Source organism: Copadichromis virginalis, linkage group LG3 (genome assembly GCF_057382275.1).
Source record: "Copadichromis virginalis isolate Kocher_CV1m ecotype Utaka linkage group LG3, C_Virginalis_male_GT1.1, whole genome shotgun sequence".
NCBI lineage: Eukaryota > Metazoa > Chordata > Actinopteri > Cichliformes > Cichlidae > Copadichromis > Copadichromis virginalis.
The window spans coordinates 33,666,887-33,684,105 of record NC_140620.1 but is presented as its reverse complement, the minus strand read 5'-3'; the positions used below and the strand labels follow the sequence as shown (position 1 = coordinate 33,684,105).

Below are 17,219 nucleotides of genomic sequence, written 5' to 3'. Positions count from 1 at the left end.
CGATTTAGAAAAACACAGGCTAGTGGAAGACAAAGGACAACGGCCCAAAAACACAGGTTACATCACTAGTAAACATAGTCAACATAAGAACAAAAGCTAAATAAGAAAGGAGGCAAAACTTCTGCAAGGAAAAAAGGTTGAAAGCTTGACCTTAGCGGAAAAAGACAAGACAATGTAGATGAGAACAAAGGGAAGAAGTTAGGTATCAAGTGCGGACTGATGGGATAATCAGTAACAGGTGATCCACAAAGAAAGAGAAAATAAAGGGTGGAGATAAAAGTAACGTAGGTATGTGACAAACAAGGGTTGCAAAATAATGAATACCCCACCTTTTATATATTTTTTTCTGTATGACAAAGCATTTGTGTGCAGTCCAGCCGTTTGTTGTCCTTTGTTCAGACATCCAAGAGCAACCCGGAGAGGATCTTGTTATATACCAATAATTCACATTTCAAAATTGTTTTGTATTTCAGTTTTTACACTAGTCTGTGGTGACCTATCCTGTTTCAGTCATTTGTTGAAATAGCATGATTTACAAATAGGTTTATTCTATCTGATTATTAGGCAGGTATGTGTCTGTCTAAAAAGGATCACCTCTTCATGTCTCCAGCATCGTAAAACAATTTGGGACATTTCATGATTATTTATTTTTTTTCATGGCACTTATAAGTAAGACTACAAGGCATCTGGTCTTTGCAGAATTAAAACTTATAAAGAAACAAAGTGAATGAAAAAAAACTTGTATTGTCTGAAATTACATCTTTAATACAGTAGCTGATAGAGACATCTATGCTGTGTTGGTTTGAACTTGGACCTAAAAAGTGAAAAACAACAATTACTTTTTCATGTAGGAGGAAAAACTGTTATATCTATTTCCCTTGAAGTCAGCTTCAGTTTGCAAGCTTCTGCAGCTCATGGATGGTACAGTTTATTTTCTTGGGGGAGAACAAATAACCACCTACTCTCTTCCTCACAGCTCTCTCATTCACGCACTTAGAATCAAAACTGCACCCTGAATACATGTGTTATCCTAAGGATTATCAGCGGGGCTGCTGTTTGCACGGGTAAAAGGGTTGTCGATATATTGACCAGGCAAATTTACATGGTAAGTTGAATGAGCCAAAAGCTGCAGAAGTATGATGATGTGTCATGGGGCAATGTAATGGCTGGTTTTATCAAGGCAGAGTAAAAAGTTATACTTGATGTATACCTCAGTAAACATTTGCATTGCCTAACTACCTAACAGTTGAGCATAATACTGAATAAACAAATCCTTCTCTGTCCATCACCTCCACATATTTATCCTGCACCTTTCAAACACAAAATATATAGACAAATAGGTATTTTATTGATACTACAAGGGAAATTGTTGTGTTACAGCAGCACGATAAAGAGTGAAAATAGTAAAGTCCACAATAAACAACAAAAAAACCCAACACCTTAAAATAAAAGTGCCACAGGCAGCTGTTAAGGGCCTTATATAGAACTGTGCTTTTTCTTTATCATTTCTAATTACACTTGTGAAATACTTGGATACAATATGGACTGTGGCTGTAGATGTGATTCATCAGCAGAAGAGGCTGATGTGTGCTGAAGGCTCAGACGAATACCTGGGTTAAAAAAGCATCTGTAACGAATACATTACTGACATTATGATGAGAGCTCTTTTAATTTGTGTTTTTTTGTATTTGTTTGTAAAGCTGGGAATATACACATTTAATAAAAAATAACATAAAGCAAGTCATTAAGGCCACAAGCACAACCTCAAGTTTTCTTACTATAGATTTATAGTCACTCTACAACTCATCTGTCCAAATTTTCAGCTGGACTGAGCTCTACGGACTGTGAATTCCACTGCATATGACACCTATCATTTTTATACTTAGACCACTCAGTGCCCCCCCCCCCCCCCCCCCTTTGTGTCCTTTAGGGGGTATTGTAATCTTGGATTTGTCTTAATTTGTGGGGACCCTTCCCTCTAAGATTACAAAAGAACACATCATAATAGACCCACCAAAATTGAGGTGGGCAACAAATAAAAAACCTACATGAATGACCCTTACAGTGCTTCACTGCACAGGTATTTTAAAATGATGTGAACTCCTTCAGTTTATGTTCTATATAAAGTAGTTTATGTCTAAACCTGACCAGAAATTAAAAACAAAGCTAGGAAGTAGGTACAAGCTAAACAAACAACTGAAAACAGAGTGACCACAGCGTCCTGGCTGGCTGACTTGTGACTCCTGGAGTCCTTCCCACCTCCAGTGTGGACTACAACTACTGACCAAAATGGGATGCTTTGGGATGCTTTGTGCTAATTCCGACATGTGAAAATCCGTTAAAATACAGAAGGCAATGATAAGTAAAGTAATATGATGTATTTTGATGGGAACATGTACAGGTTCTTTATATCTAACAGACCTGTTCACTCAAAAACACTGGTGTCTGGATGGGAGTGTTTGATTCCCTGGGATGAGTACGTGGTGGCAGATCAGTCTCTCTGATTGAGAGGATAATCCAACATGTTACAATCAGTTAAAATACAGACGATTAATGTTAAGTAAAGTAACATGATTTATTTTGAACATGTAAAGGTTTCTTCTATTGAATTAGATCTGTTCACTCAAAATCACAAATTGGGGGAGGGGGGTGTCTGTGAAGAAGAATGGAGTTATGTAAATAAATAGTATTTGTTGATGGGTTGGGAGGACTATTATTCACAAGCTTGAACTTTCCTGCTAAACCTTTTTGTCCTCCGCTGTGAGCAGCTTGACAGGTTAAACAAGTATTTTTTGTGTTTTTTTACCAGGTAGCAGTGACCTCACATTGTGTTTTACATTAGCGTGCTTGGAAACTTATTGTGCAACATAACTTTAGGTGTTACCCTCCTTTAGACATGATGTGGATAGTCAACCAGAATGACTTGTTGCTTTTGATCAGTACAAAGAAACATGCATGCGGTGAGAGTTTAAGTGGTTGCCTATGAAAATTTCTATTGTAAGACAGGAAAAAAAAATGGTGTTACAGTTTGATAATGAAAAGTCAATTTGTTGATTGACTTATACACCAGAGTTGTTTTTTTTTAAATACTTTGCTTTGATCTCAAGCACAAAAGCACATAGGGATGTTATTCACGATTCATTACTCATTATTCACGATCCCATCAATCAACAGTGATGGGAATAACGACGTTACAAACGGCGTTACTTTTTTCAGTAACGAGTAATCTAACTAATTACCAAGGTGGGTCGAGTATCTAAAAATTGTACTCAAGTAAGAGTAGCATTACTTTAAAATATTATTACTCAAGTAAAAGTGAAAAGTAGTCTTCAAAAAAGTTGCTCAAGTAAGAGTAAAAAGTACTTGGCGAAAAGACTACTCAAGTAGCGAGTAACTGTTTGAAATGTCAGATTTATTTTTTAAATAAATGTTATCAGACAAACAAAAATAAATAAATATACAAATTTTACCATTTTCAAAAGGAATATATATAAAAAAATCAACAAAATAAGGCACAACAATTCTAATTTCCAGATTTCAGTTTTCACAACATAAAGCTTTTTTCACCAATACCTACAGTAAATAATATAAACATATAAACAGTGCAAACAATTTCCAGTGACAAGATATGCTGTAAACTTTATATTCATTTTTGCTCCAAATGGCACAGCAGCCTCAGAGAAAACAGAACGAGGCAGCTTCAACATATGTTCATACAAGGCAGCTCAGTTTACCCTAAATTTTATGGGTGTGCATTTATTTCTGCATATTTAGCAAAAATGTGACATTTCTTCACTCAGTGAAGTGATGGTTAAGCTTCAGCAGCAGTTTGCTCTCAAGGTTCTTGCTGTGAAGCTGTAACTGTTTAGCAGTGAACAGGAGTCCTGCATGACTGAGAAGTCCTTCACAAGCTCCAGATGCAGGAAGAGCTGTATTGACTTTGATCGACAGCTTCTTGATGTGAGGAAAGCCATGCAATAGATCCACACCTCCAGTGAATGGACATGAAAGGTACCTCTCCAGTTCCTCTGCTTCTGGCTTTCCTGACCCCATGGATCCATCATCTTAGTCGGTTAGGCCGCTGTTTGTGCTGGCCTCATCCAGCTCTGAGTCCAGGTGATGTCTGATGAAGTGGGGACCTGTGGAAAGATGTATGGTTTTCAAAAGAATTAGGTCTGGTCATTATAGTGCTGTGTACACTGCCAAGCTGCAGATGTTTGTTTGGAGCTAGCCTCCAAAAGCTGGCCATACACTGTGCGATTTTTGGCCCATTTTGAGCCGATTTTTCAGTCGCGCAACCGTTTTGGGGATCGGCCCAAGTTTTGCCTTAATCGTGTGTGCATCGTGTAGTATACATGGGATAACAAAAAGCAGTTAACACCTCACGACCAGCTCCCAATCATCAATCGTATGGTCGCATGATAATCAAACCAGTTTGAAATCCTGTCGCTCCTCAATGCAGCCTCTCACACTGCGCACGCACAAACACAGAAATGAAAGTGAAAAGGTGGAGCAGCACGGCAGTGCAGCGTGTGATCTGGACACAAGAGATGGAGGCACAACTTGTAGGATGAGGCAAGCTCATCCGAGTACGTAAGCGTAGAGCTGCCACCCAGGCAAAAGAAAAATAGAGCTACATCACATTATAACGTGAAAAGTTTATTGTTCTAACAATATACTTTTCATGTTTGTGCAATATACCTTTCACATTTGAACAATATAATACCACGTTCGTACAATATAATATTTATATTGTACGAACGTGATAATTATGTATATTGTAATAACGTGATATATTGTTCAAACGTGAAAGGTATATTGTTAGAAAAATTGTGCTACAACACAGCATTTTACATTCCTCAGGATGCCATCACAACATCAACAAAACATGGTTAGCAACATCTGGACTCTTACTTCAGTCATGTCTAGGTTCACATTGACAAGATAAAAGAATATTAATGTTTTTATTGTTGGTTTGTTACACTCACTCAGAAAGGTTACTGTGCATCATAAACTTAAGTATTATAGCTCTTAAAAAATGGCTTTTTGGTACAATTTTTTAAAATTGTGTCATATAAAAACAAAAATAAAACAAATAAAAGAAATATGATTCAAAACTGGAGGGTTAAAATAAGAGAAAAAAAACGCAGCTCTTGGATGAATTAAACACCATTGCAAATATTCCATCGCTAACATAGAAAACATCCCTGTATCACAGCCTATTTGATTGAGAGGAGTCAACAGATTTCTGAAAGTCTAACAGCTGTGAATTATGCTCCAATCAATCACAACCAATTCTTATCACAACCTCCTTCTTTTGATCAATTCTCACTCTTAAGTGACATATGTCAACTTTTCTGCTTTTCTTTGTATTTACCAGTTGTCCACTTTGGCCCTGAAGGATCACTCACTCACTTTCTCCTCTGGGACTGTTGACACATGTACAGCAGGCAGTCACCAGTGCTTGTCGATGAAGACAACGTGGTAATTGACAGGCGGAAGGAAAATGTTTCAATCTGTAATTAAACTACACTTTTTGTTGAGCTTTTCTGCAACCGTTTTTATTCCTCATAAACATGCCATTGCTACACCAACATTATACATTTAACAGCATTCGTAACATCAGTTCTAACATTAACATTGAAGTGCCAAGGCGATTAAATGGATCTTTTCTCACTGTCCCTCTTCCCCTCTGTTTTCTTTCCCTGTCCTTTTCTTGAACTTCTCTTTTCTACGTCTTTCCCTTTCCTATCCCCGGTCATGTCTGTTCCGATTGTAATAACTTAAAAGTAAAAAATAAATAAATAATAAAGATCAATCAAGAGCACCAGTATGGCAAAGTACTGCAGGATGCTGTGGTAGCCAAGCTGGTTCAGTGTGCCTTCAATTTTGAATAAATCCCTAACAGTGTCTCCAGCAGAGCACCACCATGCTATCACACCTTCTCCTCCATGCTTCAAGGTGAGAACCATGTACAGTGGCTTGCAAAAGTATTCGGCCCCCTTGAACGTTTCCACATTCTCCGTGACAATGTTAAGATGATTTTATAGTCATGCCAACCTCCAACCGCATGGCAAAATATACCAAGAACTATACAATAGTTTCTTCTTTTACATAATATTTCTTTGAATCCCAGTGCGTATTTCAAAGAATATGTGCAGCCTTTGAACAGTTCCTCAAACAAAACAAAGGCCAACTTGTTGCTTTACCTTTTGTTACTATTGTTATTTCAGTGGTCAGTGAAAGGAATCAGGTCTGGTTGTGTGAGCTTGTGGGTGGAGCTGAACACAAGATTTATAGTATTTAACAGTTGAAGTCAAATTAAAGCCAGCGTAGTCAACAATGGCCCTCCAACGGTTCTTGTGCTTTTTCTCTGTGATGATCATTCTTTTTGGCGAAGGTGAGAGAGAAAATTGTATTTCTGTTTGTAGTATTAAAATCTTTCCCATTACTTCTTTCAGATGAAGTGTGGAAAGTTTAATTACAGATACTAAAGAATTTTATAATAAATTTTATTTTAGCTGGATAGTATGAAATGCATCCTGCCTGTAGCATTCTGCAAGATGGGAAAGAATTTTTTGACATCCTTAAATTCTGCTCTTCTTATTTTTTTTCTTTCTTTATTTTCTCTTCTAAATTATATGGAATAGAATGTTATTATACTAATTATTTTAATTATTATTATTATTATTATGTTTTAAACATTAGAGTTATTTCATATTAGTTGCAATTGAATAAAAATACTTATTCACTATGGACTAGTCATGATGTGTATTACCTCTATTTTGATATATTTGTCTTTGTGTTCCAATTTTTAGATGTTCATTCACAGCAGCCTGGTAAGCATCCAAGAACAATTCTGAAAGTTTTTCATACTTAACCTTTTTTTTTAAATTATATTTAAACCTACACCAATGGGAGTGCCAATTGAACGTCTGAGCTGGGTATCTGTCAAGATTTTATTTTTCATTTATCTGTTGAAATCCACAGGGTAAATGGTATTAGTAAACTACTGTATCGTTGATAATCAGTAAGAGTATGGGAGGCAGAGTCTTCCTTTGTGGCACCTGCTCCCAGTTTTGACTGAGGAGACCGACATCCTCTCTACTTTTAAGATTAGACTTAACACTTGATTTTTTTTTACTGTTTCTTCTTCCCTAACCTTTTTTCACTCACCATGTGTTTATAAAGCACTGTGCATTTAATCATTGCTTATTATTAATCTCTAGCTCTCTTATGTTCTTTGAAGTTTTCCCTGAACAATTTTGCACTAAAATGTCACAAAATACCTTTTCTGTGGTTGAGTGTGGTTCATGTGCAACAATGTTTTTATGACTTTACATCTAAAAATAACATCAACATGTATCATCTCCCATCAGAACTCTTCATGAGATGTTACTCACTGAACGTGTGAATGGTTATACAGGGAGTGCAGAATTATTAGGCAAGTTGTATTTTTGAGGAATAATTTTATTATTGAACAACAACCATGTTCTCAATGAACCCAAAAAACTCATTAATATCAAAGCTGAATGTTTTTGGAAGTAGTTTTTAGTTTGTTTTTAGTTTTAGCTATTTTAGGGGGATATCTGTGTGTGCAGGTGACTATTACTGTGCATAATTATTAGGCAACTTAACAAAAAAAACAAATATATACCCATTTCAATTATTTATTTTTACCAGTCAAACCAATATAACATCTCCACATTCACAAATATACATTTCTGACATTCAAAAACAAAACAAAAACAAATCAGCGACCAATATAACCACCTTTCTTTGCAAGGACACTCAAAAGCCTGCCATCCATGGATTCTGTCAGTGTTTTGATCTGTTCACCATCAACATTGCATGCAGCAGCAACCACAGCCTCCCAGACACTGTTCAGAGAGGTGTACTGTTTTCCCTCCTTGTAAATCTCACATTTGATGATGGACCACAGGTTCTCAATGGGGTTCAGATCAGGTGAACAAGGAGGCCATGTCATTAGTTCTTCTTCTTTTATACCCTTTCTTGCCAGCCACGCTGTGGAGTACTTGGACGCGTGTGATGGAGCATTGTCCTGCATGAAAATCATGTTTTTCTTGAAGGATGCAGACTTCTTCCTGTACCACTGCTTGAAGAAGGTGTCTTCCAGAAACTGGCAGTAGGACTGGGAGTTGAGCTTCACTCCATCCTCAACCCGAAAAGGCCCCACAAGCTCATCTTTGATGATACCAGCACAAACCAGTACTCCACCTCCACCTTGCTGGCGTGTGAGTCAGACTGGAGCTCTCTGCCCTTTACCAATCCAGCCACGGGCCCATCCATCTGGCCCATCAAGACTCACTCTCATTTCATCAGTCCATAAAACCTTAGAAAAACCAGTCTTGAGATATTTCTTGGCCCAGTCTTGACATTTCAGCTTGTGTGTCTTGTTCAGTGGTGGTCGTCTTTCAGCCTTTCTTACCTTGGCCATGTCTCTAAGTATTGCACACCTTGTGCTTTTGGGCACTCCAGTGATGTTGCAGCTCTGAAATATGGCCAAACTGGCGGCAAGTGGCATCTTGGCAGCTGCACGCTTGACTTTTCTCAGTTCATGGGCAGTTATTTGGCGCCTTGGTTTTCCACACGCTTCTTGCGACCCTGTTGACTATTTTGAATGAAACGCTTGATTGTTCGATGATCACGCTTCAGAAGCTTTGCAATTTTGAGACTGCTGCATCCCTCTGCAAGATATCTCACTATTTTTGACTTTTCTGAGCCTGTCAAGTCCTTCTTTTGACCCATTTTGCCAAAGGAAAGGATGTTGCCCAATAATTATGCACACCTGATATAGGGTGTTGATGTCATTAGACCACACCCCTTCTCATTACAGAGATGCACATCACCTAATATGCTTAATTGGTAGTAGGCTTTCGAGCCTATACAGCTTGGAGTAAGACAACATGCATGAAGAGGATGATGTGGACAAAATACTCATTTGCCTAATAATTCTGCACTCCCTATAATGCTGTGGCTTATCAACATATTCAGTATTTAACTGTTGTGTCTTATTCTCTCAGCATGTGGCAGGGTTATTAAAAATCCTAGAATCGTAGGAGGTGAAGATGCAGCCCCTGGAAGTTGGCCCTGGCAGGTATCTTTATCCAAAGATGGCTCTTTTTTCTGTGGAGGGTCCCTAATCTCCAACGACTGGGTGCTGACAGCTGCTCACTGCATTACACCGTAAGTCAACACTGCAAGTGTTTCTGTGGTGGTGCAGTGGTTAACGCCTGTTGGAGGTTTCAACCTCTTGGAGTAGAGTTTACATATTCTCCCTGTGCCATGTGGGTTTCTTCTGCAGACAACACTTTTTAAAGGCTAAATATTTTTTTTAATTGGTTATGGAAGCGAGAGTGTGTGTCTCTGTCCCTCTCTGGGGTATCCCTGTGATGGACAGGTGGCCTGTTCGGCATGTAAGGCAATGGATGTTATTGCACAGTGATTTTAATATTTTTGTTCATAACCAACTGATGTTTTCTTTTTCTGAAATTAGTGAAAGGACATTTTTAAAGTCTTAAAAAAACTAATTGCACACATTTACTCAAAAGCACCCCAACAGTTTTTAGAGTAATTTCTCCACTGATAATTTTCAACTCACAGTTGGTAGTAACACATTTCTTAATAATGTAATGTTGTGATCAAATTGTGACAACGCTGAGTAACAGCCAGGGTTAGATGAGAAACTTAATACCAGTCACGTCTTTCCATCCGATGTGAACTTACAATCAGCAGCATGCAAGTTTTTTTTTTTTTTTGTTTGTTTGTGTCCCGTTTGGATCTATAGCCATCAGAATTGTTGTCTTAAGGCCAAGAAAGATGCCAAGCGGATTTATTTTACCAAGTGGATCATCATGGCCTTGCCATATTGGTCCATTTGATTGACCTTTATTATAATTATGAATTTATTTTATTTTCAGTTGTTAAAAACGGGACAGACATGACTGGGTGATAGGACAGGGAGAAAGAATGAAAGAAAGAGAGGGAGAGAAAGAAAACCAAAGGGGAGAAGAGACGGTGAGAAAGGGGGGAAGAAAGAAAGAAAAACAAACAAAACACCTGGATCACCTGTATGGAGAAAAAAAAACAGAAGAGAAAGCAAACAAAAAAAAGAGCAACATAATAAAAAACAGCACCATCACAATAAACTAGCTAGAAGTAGATAACAGTAGATACTAAATATTAAACGATATTGTGCAGCACGCAAGATAGACAGCGCACAATGTGCTTTGAGGCAGCAGCCAAGAAAGGTGTAGTCCGTGTCTGTGAACACCCGTGTGTACACCTGTGTGCACACCTGTGTGGATCAGCACGCTTGTATTCCAAAGGTTTCTCCATGTAACGATCTGCTAGGGAGTGTGGGGAGCCACAGCCCCGTCCACCAGGGTATGAAGCAGGTATGGAGGAGATCCAGGCCCCCAGCAGCATGCAAGTTTAGCATGAAGATGTAAGTTGGGAACCTGCTAACTTTGTTCTGTCAAAAGATAACAAACTCTAGCTATGCACAAAAGTAAGCCTCACCATTCAACTCACGTGCACACGCACATGCAGGGATAGAGGAAATGCCCATCCATCAAAATCATTTTCTTGGACTACAACGGTTCTTCAGTGTTTGAATGAAATGATTCAATTTAAACAGTGGCTTGCAAAAGTATTCGGCCCCCTTGAACTTTTCCACATTTTGTCACATTACAGCCACAAACATGAATCAATTTTATTGGAATTCCACGTGAAAGACCAATACAAAGTGGTGTACACATGAGAAGTGGAACGAAAATCATACATGATTCCAAACATTTTTTACAAATAAATAACTGCAAAGTGGGGTGTGCGTAATTATTCAGCCCCCTTTGATCTCAGTGCAGTCAGTTGCCCATAGACATTGCCTGATGAGTGCTAATGACTAAATAGAGTGCACCTGTGTGTAATCTAATGTCAGTACAAATACAGCTGCTCTGTGACGGCTAGTGATGGGCAGATGAAGCTTCATGAAGCACTGAAGCTTTTCATCCAAGTGGTTCACTCCAGTGCAAAGCTTCTTGAAGCTTCATTTGCTCTAGTAGGACACCTACTGGACGTAAAAATAGTAGTTGGCATGAATTTGAAGAGTGAGGCCTTTTGCACACAGCCTGTAAATGTCAACAACAAAAGGAGTGTGTAAAACATCTATATTGTAGTGATGCAGTATACTGTGTATATTTATACTGGCAGTATGGAAAATGATCATTTGGAAATGTTTAAAATGGAAATGATCATTTACCGTGAGGTGAGGTGTGGTTGGGGTGTGGACAGCAGTTGTGCTTTTGTAACGTTGAGGTATGGACAGCTACACACTGAGGCTTTGAGCCTCAGTCCTGCCTGTTCACATTTTATTCTGTAAAAACTAAATTTTCACTGCTTTTATGACCTTTTAGTGGGGAGAACATAGCTAGGATTTAATGATTTAACACATCTTTTAAATCCTTTGTCCTGCACAATGCTAAATGGCTGGGAGTCCTCAATCACCATGCTAACCAGGTCTTCATCTATTTGAGATTGTTCTCCTGGGGAAAGACAATAAAGATAAAGCACAAATATAAATATCACACACATAACTTATTGCATTGTATAATATTGTTATATCATTTAGTAACATTACTGCATGCTATATTATCATGGCATTTGATGGCTCACCTGGTCTTGCTCCACAATCGGTGTTCCCCTTATTCTCATGCATAGCTCTATAGTGCCTAAGCAAATCAAATCAAATCAAATCACTTTTATTGTCACATCACATGTGCAGGTACATTGGTACAGCACATGTGAGTGAAATTCTTGTGTGCGAGCTTCACAAGCAACAGAGTTGTGCAAATACAATAATGTAAACAAGCAAAATACGATAATGGCTACATCTGAAACTAATAAATATATGTACAATATATAATAGTATATGCATTTCTGGATGTGTATACTAAATATTTTGTGTGTGTGTGTGTGTGTGTGTGTGTGTGTGTGTGTGTGTGTGTGTGTGTGTATACACATATTTTACAAATTAAATAGAGTAAACAATAAATAAAATATATAAAATAAATATACAGAGTTGAGACATGTGCAAAACAGTGGCATTACTGTACAGTATGGAGTGCATAATGTTAAAGTTCCAGTAGTGAAGCTGAGGTGTCTGATGGCCTGATGGAAGAAGCTGTCTCTCAGTCTGCTGGTACGGGACCGGATGCTGCAGAACCTCCTTCCTGATGGAAGTAGTCTGAACAGTTTATGGCTGGGGTGACTGGAGTCCTTGATGATCCTCCCCGCTTTCCTCAGGCACCGCTTCCTGTAGATGTCTTGGAGGGAGGGAAGCTCACCTCCAATTATCCGTTCAGAGCACCGCACTACTCGCTGGAGAACTTTGCAGTTGTAGGCGGTGCTGTTGCCATACCAGGTGGTGATGCATCCAGTGAGGATGCTCTCAATGGCACAGTGATAGAAGGTCCTGAGGATGCGGGGGCTCATGCCGAATCTTTTCAGTCTCCTGAGAAAGAAGAGGCGCTGCTGCATGGATGAGGTGTTGTTGTTATATCCCAGCTCCCTGGCACATAGCAAACACCTCACCTTGTACAAAAGTACAGACAGCTTAACATAGGTTTTATTGCACCATCAGTATTATGAAAATACATCTTCTGTGGAAATTTACATACCTTGTTGGGAGATATAAGCTCAAAATGTTCCCACACAGGGGAGGACATCCTTCTCTTCGTAGCTGGCTCCATTCTCTCCTGACTTTCTCTCCTCACTCTCATAAACCTCCAACCTCTCTCCAAACTGTCTCTAACTCTCTCCAAACTGCCTCTAACTCTCTCTCACTAACCGCAACTCTCCATCAAACACCCACATTTTGAATGGAGTCTGAGGGGTGTATATCGCTGTCATAGCTCGCGGTACAGTTCGAACCGCTTCCTGAACCAGTCACGTGGTACAGCCGGGCAGCGAGGCTTCGGACGTCATCATTTTCAGCTCCTCCCATAAATGAAGCAAGCCTTGATACGCGCTTCGCGGAAACGTCCCCTCCATTACTCGACACACGCTTCGAAGCCTCGATACAGAACGTCACATCACTAGGCGGAGGTTCACCTTCCAGCAGCACAACGACCCCAAACATAAAGCCAGGGCAACAATGGAATGGTTTAAAACAAAACATATCCATGTGTTCGAATGGCCCAGTCAAAGTCCAGATCTAAATCCAATCGAGAACCTGTGGCAAGATCTAAAACTGCAGTTCTCAAACGCTGTTCGTCTAATCTGACTGAGCTGGAGCTGTTTTGCAAAGAAGAATGGGCAAGGATTTCAGTTTCTAGATGTGCAAAGCTGGTAGAGACATACCCTAAAAGACTGGCAGCTGTAATTGCAGCAAAAAGGGGTTCTACAAAGTATTGACTCAGGGGGCTGAATAATTACACACACCCCACTTTTCAGTTATTTATTTGTAAAAAATGTTTGGAATCATGTATGATTTTCATTCCACTTCTCACGTGTACACCACTTTGTATTGGTCTTCCACGTGGGATTCCAATAAAATTGATTCATGTTTGTGGCTGTAATGTGACAAAATGTGGAAAAGTTCAAGGGGGCCGAATACTTTGGGAAGCCACTGTATATATTTATCATCAAAATCTCACAACCATCTGTTGCTACCTGGTTGTGACGGTAGTTCAATGATAATGATCACTATGCAATGCTATAAAAATAACTATATTTTTTCTTTCATTCAAGTGATGATCTTCACACCACAAAAGTGACTCTGGGCCACAACACCGCGTCTGGTCCAAACCCAAATGCAGTTACTGTGACACTTGAAAACATCATCTGCCATCCCGACTACAATGCTGCAACATTTGAGAATGACATGTGCCTCCTGCAGCTGTCGACTCCTGTGAATTTCACAGACTACATTCAGCCAGTCTGCTTAGCCGCAGCAGGCAGCACTTTCAACAGTGGCACCAGCAGCTGGGTCACTGGCTTTGGTACCCTAGAAAGTAAGTTTTTTAAAATATGTATTTTCTTTTATTAGTGATAAATGATTCAGTAAAAATGATCTTCCTTTTAACATTTCTCAATTAGGTGGTGGTCTCACCCCAGAGATTCTGCAGGAGGTGAATGTACCAATAGTGGGAAACAACCAGTGCAGATGCGAATTACAAAACTTCGCTGCAATCACAGATAACATGATCTGTGCTGGACTGCAAAATGGCGGGAAGGATTCATGTCAGGTGACTACCACTTTGTGCTTATTTGTAATGTAAGGCCTAATTGACTGCATTGACTATCAGCTTTTAACCACTCACTGCTTTTCTGTAGTAGTGTTTATGATTATTAACATTATAGCCCTATTCCATTAGCACCTACTTGACTCAACTCAGTTTTCAGGGTTTTCGTTAGGTGTTATCACCTGGTACCAGGTACTTTTTTTTTTTTCCTTTAGTACTGCTCGGCCGGTATTCCAAGCAAACGAAATCGATACAAAAATGTGACATCAAGAGACTGCATGTCACTGATAGGCCAGTCAGTGGTGTAGCTCAAGGACTCATGAGAGTCACTCCTTAACAGTAATCAAAAGCACCATTTTGAAGGCATGCAACAACAGAAATGGGTACACAGAAACCAACACCATGGTCCGAGAGCCACCATAGACCAAGTAGCAGGTAGAGAATCCCCTCGAAGCCTTCCATGGTTAGTTTGTGTTCAGGTCAGTGGACTTTCTGTCATGTTGCTTTAATGATACAACGCAGGTGGTGCTCTATTGTACGACAAAATGGCAGAAACCAAGTAAAGTAGAGTCAAGCTGAGAAGGTACTGGTGGAAAAGAGGCTTTGCATTGAAGCTCATTTACTCATAATTCGTAATTATTTTCACTTAGATGTATTTAATTTATTCTATAAAGGTTTTCCCAAAGGTTTTGTGATAATTTCTGTCAGTGACATCACATCATGTAGTGACGTGCAGTTGAGTGTGTTGGGTGATACTGTAACTAATCAGCAAAAGTTGTGTGTCTGATTGACAATTAACACAAACATCTCCGGAAACATTTTATGTATTTAGTAGAAATTAAGCTCCATGAGATGTTCAACTGATCTCAATCTGTTTTAACAACTTTTACACTTTTTTCACAGGGAGACTCGGGGGGACCACTTGTGACAAAAGATAATAGCGGTATCTGGATCCAGAGTGGAGTCGTGAGTTTTGGTCAAGGCTGCGCCTTGCCTAATACTCCTGGAGTCTACGCTCGTGTGTCCCAGTACCAAAACTGGATCACCACCACCGTCACCGGAACACCACCAGGCTTTGTTAACTACTTCAGCCTGGACTTTGACTATGACTTAATCTTCACCTGCCCCACATCAACACCACCCACTACAGATACACCACCCACCACCCCATGTGACAGTGACAGTTTGTTTTGCAGTGGTGAAAACCTGATCCACTTCACTCACTTCACCTCTCTCTGTGTTCTTGTTGTGTTGCTCCAAGTGTTTTTTGGAAGTGGTGGAATGTAACTCAACACATTTACTAGTCCTGTACTCAAATACTAAGTTGAAATAATCATTACTCCAAGAGATTTATGGGACAGCTTTAAGTTTCTGGGCACTTCACAAGGGAAACGAAACAGTTATTAGTAGAAATTAGACTAACTGTTGATACCATAAGAGAAGAAGAAGTGGACAGTTTAAACATTTGGACATGAAATATTTGTTTATCTGAAAATGGCAACAATTTCTTATATCCTGTTTCTCAATTACAGTGATTGGCTAATCTTTATCTGATGTATTTCCATGACTTCAGTAATGATTTAAAACTACAGCCTGGCAAATTTGAAGTAATACATTTTAAACATTATTTAGTAATTCTCTTTAAATGTTAACACGTTATATATGGGCATATATCTGTGGTCTGTTCAAATCATGTTTTGGTATGCTTACACTTTTGATGATTAAAACATGCAATTTTAAAATACTATTTACTGTGCTGCATTCTTTTGTATTCTATTTTGAGTTATTTAAATAAATAGTATTCGTTGTTGAGTTGGTAGGACTATCATTCACAAGCTTGATGTTGCCAGCTAGATATTTTCTTTACATTAGAGTGCCTCGAAACGTATTGTGCAACATAACTTTTCCTCATAGAGAAGGCATTGCTAAACCAGCATCATACATTTAACAGCATTTGTACCATCAGTTTTTGTATCAGAAAGTCTGCTATTTTTTTCTAATGCGATGATGGAAAAATAAGAGAAGATGAGAAAATGAAAAAAACAAAAACAAAAAACAAATTAAATATGTATGTGTGGCATTAGAAACGGACCTGACCACAGGCTTATGCTTTTCACCATTAATCTCAAAAAGTTGATTCTGTTCATCTGGACGTAGCGTTTTCAGTGAGAGAAAAATTTCATCACTTATCCAAGTGACTTCTTCAGTCTCAGCTGACTGCAGGTTTCCCCAATCTTATACACAGCCACAGAAACAGCAATTTGAAATAACAATGTTGCAGATGTGGAAGCAGAGCAACTACGGACGAATTTTTCAGCCTGTCTCAGCAATGTAAAGCCCCTAGCATCCAACATCAGCATGGAGGAGAGGAAGGCACTCACATCACTTAGTAATGACAACAACATTATCATCCTTGTGGCAGACAAGGGTAGATGCATGGTTTTGCTAAACCAGAAAGACTATCATGAGATTATTTTGTCACTGCTCAGTGACAAAAATACTGAGCCCCTGAAATGAGACCCAGGAAGTGGTTACAGGAAGAGGGTAGGTAGTTCTGTTACGGTTGACATGGAGGACTCACACGCAGGACTCAGAGGTCAGATGCACACAAGAGAATTTATTTACAAACGTCCACCAGGTGTGTATACAAAAAGGTTTTTAGTTTTCAGTTTTATTTGTCATGTGCAAGTTAGCACAGGGTCAACATTGCAATGAAATGTGTTTGACGAGCAGCAGTCACTCAGCAGCATGATACAATAGGAAAAAATATAATAAAATAAAATAATAAAGAAAATAGAAAAATAGTAAGGAGCAAAATATTAGAGAGACATGGTAAAAGAGAAAAGATGACTAAATATATATGTATCTATAAATATAAATATATGTACACTAGTGATTAAATAAGAAAATCTTGAAAAGAAATATGACGGGAGGGCAGATGGGATATTGCACAGG

The 17,219-nt window shown here is 38.9% G+C and overlaps 1 protein-coding gene across 1 annotated transcript; it reads left to right on the top strand.

The window, feature by feature from the left end:
- Positions 1–6,316: 6,316 nt before the first annotated feature.
- On the top strand, positions 6,317–16,011 carry LOC146714280 (serine protease 27-like). Its single transcript, XM_085450750.1, has 6 exons — positions 6,317–6,400; positions 6,819–6,839; positions 9,045–9,207; positions 13,771–14,033; positions 14,119–14,267; positions 15,168–16,011. The coding sequence occupies exons 1-6, from the start codon at positions 6,343–6,345 to the stop codon at positions 15,549–15,551; spliced, it is 1,038 nt and encodes a 345-aa protein (XP_085306876.1). The 5' UTR covers positions 6,317–6,342; the 3' UTR covers positions 15,552–16,011.
- Positions 16,012–17,219: the final 1,208 nt, after the last annotated feature.

What these genes read in the sequence shown, in the direction of transcription:
- LOC146714280 (XM_085450750.1), top strand. Translation starts at nt 6,343, where the DNA reads ATGGCCCTCCAACGGTTCTTGTGCTTTTTCTCTGTGATGATCATTCTT. An exon ending in GATCATTCTTTTTGGCGAAG is followed by an intron (nt 6,401 to 6,818) that starts GTGAGAGAGAAA and finishes TCCAATTTTTAG; the next exon opens with ATGTTCATTCACAGCAGCCT. An exon ending in TGTTCATTCACAGCAGCCTG is followed by an intron (nt 6,840 to 9,044) that starts GTAAGCATCCAA and finishes TTATTCTCTCAG; the next exon opens with CATGTGGCAGGGTTATTAAA.